Below are 6,000 nucleotides of genomic sequence, written 5' to 3'. Positions count from 1 at the left end.
TCCCCAGAGGGACTTGGAAGGGCGAAGGGGACTTGTCCAAACCTGTCCACACGACGTTTTTCGCCATCTCAGCCCCGGCCCTCATCCTCCCCCGCCGGACCTAATTATTTACTGTGTCGTTTTTCTCTGAAATTTCAGATACTCCCCTGCTGGCTGCCTCCCTCCCTCTCTCCTTCCCTGCCAGCCAGCCACGCCCACTCCCAGGGTTGACAAACATTTCAGCCCTGGACTTCCCTTTCCTCTCTTCCCAAGATGGGTGAGGAAAATAGGACAAGCCCGAACCTGTCGCTGCTGCTGCTGCTGCATCCCTAACTTAGGCTCCCTGTGCTTGTGTGCGTGTGTGTGTCGCGGATGCGGGGGGGAGGAGGGAGAAGGCAGGAGGTAGGCGGGGCATCATCCCAACAACAGCTGCCTTTCAAGCCGGCGCTTAATGAGGGGTGTCCCTAGGGGGCTCCGTGACGTCACTGAGCCTCCCGAGCCAACCGGGAGAGGCGGTGGGCGGGGCTCGGCGGGGAGATGAAAGGCGGCGGAATGGAGGCGCGAGGGCGGAAAGGGAGCTGCCCCCGCCCCCTTAGGCAGCTCTCTGCCCTCGCCGTCTCTTTCGCGGGAAGCTCGCTGGGCGAAAGGGCGCTGCTGCGGGGGACTTTATTGTTTTTGGAAGAGGCGAGGAGTGGAGCTCGCTGCTTCGACGGGGGCGATCGGGGAGCCTCGGCGGCGGCGTTGTCAATATCAGTAGCAATAATAGTCATAATAATAATAATAATAGCAGTGGTGGTGGACGATCTGGGCAAGGAGGAAGGAGTCGCTGCCCCAGGCATGAGGTTGTCCGGGCCCCACGCCGCCGCTGCCACCCCCAGAAGCCACCGATCCTCTGTGGGAACCCGGTAGTCTCCTCCCACCCCACTCCAGCCCAGCTCTTGGGGCCCCCTCTGGATGCGGCTGAGCCTGGGAGCTGCCCGCTCCGTCCGGCTGCCGCGAGCCCCGCCGAGCTTTGGATGATGACGATGAACTCTCTGGCCGAGAGCTTGCTGGGCCCTCCGGACCCGTCCAAGGCGTCCTTCCTGGACTTCGGGCTCGGCCCCCCACCTCCCTCTCCGCCTCTCCATCACCAGCAACAGCAGCAACAGCAATCCGGCTTGGCGCCCCCTTACTCTCTACAAGCGCTGCAGCCGCCGCCGCCGCACGACGGTGGTGGGGGCGGCGCCTTCCCCCCTGGCGCAGCCTCGTACGGCAGACCCCTGGCTTACGCCCCCTACCCCGGGGCAGCAGGCAGCAGCCCCCACCACGCTTTCTACCACCACCACCACCACCACCACGGCGCCTCGTACTCGCCTTACCAGCAGACCTCCAGCGCCCTGGGACACGGGACGAGGCTGGAGGAGACGGGTAAGGCGAGGCCGGCTACCTTGGAGGGGGGGGAGGCGTCTTTAAAGGGTGGGAAGGGGAGAGAAGCCTCCCTCTGGGGCAGCGAAAGCACCCCCGGCGCGGAGTCGTTTTCTGACTTGATCCGGAGTAGCAGGCTAGGCCGTTCACACGGCGGCCGCTCCGGTTTGTCGGCGATCCGGATCAAGGGCTGGGTTGCGGCGCAGTGAAGAGAAAACTTCTTGAGGGGGCTTGCTTGCCTAGTGTAAGGAGGCTTGGCATAAGCGCCGGTCACGGCTAGGGGTTACAAGGCCCCCGTTTTCCGTGGGCAAGCATAAAAAGGCTGAAAAGGACACGTCGTATAGGGGCCACGAATGTGGATCCCTTGACATGACTTCGAGGCGAGGGAGAGCGATGAGTTGGGGGAGCTGCGCTTTTGACTGGGGAGGCAGAGCTTGGGAAAAAGACGATATGTCTCCGGTGGCTTCTAATGCCAAATTTGGCAGTGTTGGTCAATTCGTTCCCCCTTTCCACCAAACCCCCATTTAACACGCATTTAATAAATACACGCATATAAATAAAACGTTGCCCGGCATAGGAACCAACTGCTGGGGGTCGAGGTCCTTTCGGTCCCCCCCCCCAATAAAGTATTTGAAGGTCCGCCGCCCCCCCCCTTAATGGGCATTGCCATTCAAATACTGTGCGTGCACTGTCTTGTGATCGATTATGTGGGGCGGATTTACCTGCCCCCCATTTTTATTCAAGTTGGCACCCCCGTGCCCCGGTATCATCAGCGAGGATGGGGTGGGCTACCTACTGAGAACCTGAGGTGAACTTTAAATCGGATTTAGGATTCATCCCTGCACCGAGACCAATGTGCCAATGGCTTAACACCTGGTCTCTCTGCCCTGTAATCAGTTAACATTAGCAAGTGTGGGGATCTCAAACTAGCATCGATCGTACTCAGAGTAGATCTGCTGTAACTGAGATCCACTGATTTCAATGGGCATGGTTAGGTGCAACCCACTTGCCTACAGTGGCAGAGAAGCAGTTAGGAGCTTCATAAATTCAGTTGTGTTCTTAGGGGCAGACTAAAATGCAAATCAGAAGCCCGCTGGGTGCAGGGACTGCGCAAGGACTGTGGTGCGCAGCTCCTTGCACACCCTTTGCAGTTTGCAGGTCTCTTTCCCATCCACCAAGACTGCATACAGACACTTTCCTTGGAGCAAACCTCTCTTCCTGGCCACCAGCTGCAGAGAGGCTCATGGGAGGGGCTCCTAGAGCATTTGCCCCTGGGGGAACGCACCTGACAGGCACCAAAAACATCACCCAGGAGAAGGTTGACGTGACTAAATCTGTATGGACAACAAGCGTTCCTCTTGGGGCAACAAACTTTGCAGTTATCTGAGCATAACTGGGGTCTTGGAGTCACTGGAAATAAGTTCCTCTGCTCCTGACACCCTTCATAAATAGGATAGTATTTGGTTCCTTGGTTGTTGTTTTGGGGGTATTTAAATCATTACGGTTGTCTTCAAATGCATTTGAAGCTGCCTAATCGCAGGAGGTTTGACGAGATGACCCCCGGCCTTGAGTCCCTTCCAACTCTACAATTCTATTATTCTTATACACTTAAGAGTATTTGGGCAGGAACATCCATGCCTCAGGACTGTTGGAGGTGGGGAGGGAAATTTTGGAGAGATTGATCCCCCCACCCCCAGCGTCCTTCCAGGCCCAAGGTGCTGTTCCCACCTCTCCTTTAACCCATAGGTTGGTGTGGGTAAGCCCTGGTCTTTCTGCCTCAGTCTCCATGTCTGGGAAATGGTCAGAAGGGTCACAAGTGACGCAGAAAAGGTACATAGGCAAGAGAGGATAGGAGAGGTTCAGACGTGTGGTGTGCGGGCTTTTGGCAACCCCTTTAGTCCTCGCCCTCGGACCAAAATGCAGCTGGAGCTCTCCTAACTGCATTTGTTCACAATCACCCTTTGTTAACCCTCTTCTGTTCAGTCCTCTCCTGCTTCCTGCTCTGTTCAGATCGAAAGCGCCTGCAGGCAGGGCCTTGTTGCCTCTTGATTGTATTGCTCTGTAAAACTGCCATGTACTTGGATGGTGCTGTGTAAATAACTTGCCACAGGAGGATGAGGGAGGTTCAGCCGCCCAGCAAGCCTCATCATGGCAGCCCTTAGATTGATGTTCTGGGGCTGAGCCCTGGCTGTTTTCAGTTTGGTCCACCCTTTGCACATGGCCAGAGTGCCTTTTGAGCCAAGACACTTCCTCAGCTCCAAGACAGGATGCTACACACACACACACACACACACACACACACACACAATGTCAGAAATGGGGTACATGATTCTTCTTCCTCACAACAGCCCAAGAAGATAAGTTAAGCTGAGAGGTGGTGATTGGTCCAGCTTTTTGGCTAGGCTTTGAAAAAATCCAGCCACTGTGCCATGCTGACTCACATTTCTGCATCTCCTCCTAGGGACACCTTTACCCACTCCAGTCTAGGGTCCCACCATGCAGGGAGAGATATGTTCCATCGCCAGTACTTTAGGAAAACTTTTCTTTTGTATTTTGGTTTGGGGGGGTATATCTATTCCACTCACAACTCCTTCTTGCCACATTTGATGGGCAATTTTCTTTCTCCCCCCCTCCTTCTGACATACTATCAAGGGATATCATTGGAATGAGTCCCTATCCATTTTGGGTAGCATTTTAAATAATTTTGACAAAACCCATATGCTTTCTCAGACGACGACGAGGCAAACTCTGCAGAAATCTTTAATAGGAAACTGCTTGACTTGGTTTCTTCCAAAGAGTGCATGCAAATATATTAAGATTTCTCTGACATGTTTTGCATTGCAAAGGGGCTCCTTTGTTGCATGCCCAACCAACTTGCCTTTAAATTGAGCTCCCAAACCTAATAAAAAAGAATGTTAGATGGATTCATTCCTGAGACACTGAACGGCAAAGGATGATTTGTAGATGTTTTGTTTGTTTTAGGGCCTGCTGTGTTTTGAAAAATTATTATTGGATTTAAAAGAAGCAATTGATCTCTTTCTTTTCTTTTCCTTTTTCTAAAAAACAAAAAACAAAAAAAACATTTAAAAGTCATCCGGTGGTTCATAAATGGAAACCATATGAATGCTGTAACTGAAAACATTGTCTGTTTAGATTTTTTGTTCTTAATCTGAAATGGAAATGCTAACTTTTATAATTTTATTTTATTTTATTTAAAAAAATGTGTTTTAGACAGAGGACATTCCAAACCCAGTCCTCTTTCCCCACTTCCTATGTTAATGAATTGGGGTGGGGTGGTGCTTCAGAGTGTAGTGATAAAATGATGTCTTATGCATGAGAATATTCTTGAATCAGCTACAGGACTGATTTATTTTTACTTTGGAAAAGGATGCTTTAGAAACAGGATATGCTGAGCCATTTTCAGATAGATAGTCTGGGCTGAAATTAACCCATAAACCCCCCCCCCCATATGAGTTTCTGTTCAACTTTTTTGTGAAACTGGGTCCATAATGCTAAACTTGGGGAAAATCCAAGTTAGACTTAACTCATTTCCTGATGTGTGTGTGTGTGTGTGTGTGTGTGTGTGTGTGCACTTGTAAGAATGGGTGCAATCGAAAAATCCCATCTCCAGTTGCCCTTAGCAGAATGTTGTAATATATCACCATTTTCAATACAGCTCTGGGGCCTGAGTGGTAGAAAACAAGGGCTGCGTTATCCACTGCCCAAGCAAGGAATATGCATTGTTTATATTCAAGGAATATGTATACTGTTAAATTTACAGACAAAGCAATGGTTCCCATCTTAATAGCTGGAGATGGGGAGGAGTTCCCCGCCTTGACCGCCCAAGCAATAACAGTGCGTCTGAGCATGCACAGAGTGCTTCTCCATCATCCCCGAAGAACCTAAGGCTGCCCTCTTGAAACGAGGAATCCAGGCAGCTCTCAGCACCCACCCACCCACCCGCACAGCTTCTTCAAAAGAAGCCCTGAATTATAGCCAATAATTCGTTTCCTCGCAGCCTGTCTTGTTTATATCTTTGAATCCCCAGCCCTCACCCCCCCACACACTCTTTTTAATTGGCACCTGTCAAGATCAGCAAGGGAGATAGAAGATGTCTTTATGGTAATTTGAGGCAGAACTGCAGCACCACGGAAATACATTTGCAAGCGCTGCCCTCTTTGCTTGGCTGAAGAGCAATTTCGATTTATTAGGCCGTCGTAGATCGCACGCACCAACGGCTTAATTAATGAGCGTTGGAACGCGCCGCGGCGCTCGAAGTCGAGGTGGTGATGATTACTACTTGCCACGGTGGCAACCCGCTGCCAAAGCGCTTAATCATGTATTCCAAGATCCTAAAATTAAGAGGTATCTTCCTAGCCGGCGCGGCTAGCGGAGAAAGACCGTTTCTATAGATTCCATCCCACCCCTCGCTCAAACACTCAAAACACCTGGCCCCTGTTTTCTTTTTGTTGCAGCCCCCCTGTTACCCAGAACTCTGCCTCAAGACAGAAAGGATCGCATTATCCGTCGGCGCTTCCCAGCTCGTTGCTGGGCCCGTTTACTCGGAAGTAAGCGCCTCTTGAGTCCAGTGGGACTTGGCCCCAAAGCCCTATGTTG

The 6,000-nt window shown here is 51.6% G+C and overlaps 1 protein-coding gene across 1 annotated transcript in view; it reads left to right on the top strand.

Annotated features, from left to right (window-relative positions):
* Positions 1-560: 560 nt before the first annotated feature.
* DLX4 (distal-less homeobox 4) overlaps positions 561-6,000 on the top strand; it is a 35,954-nt gene continuing 30,514 nt past the window's right edge. The window contains exon 1 of the mRNA XM_035136628.3: positions 561-1,386. Coding sequence (XP_034992519.1) covers positions 996-1,386 — 391 coding nt within the window. The 5' untranslated portion in view covers positions 561-995. The remainder of the gene's footprint in view (positions 1,387-6,000) is intronic.

Source organism: Zootoca vivipara, chromosome 12 (assembly GCF_965207765.1).
Source record: "Zootoca vivipara chromosome 12, rZooViv2.hap1.1, whole genome shotgun sequence".
Classification (NCBI taxonomy): Eukaryota; Metazoa; Chordata; class Lepidosauria; order Squamata; family Lacertidae; genus Zootoca; species Zootoca vivipara.
The sequence above is the reverse complement of the archived record's forward strand: the minus strand, read 5'-3'. Positions and strand labels throughout refer to the sequence as shown.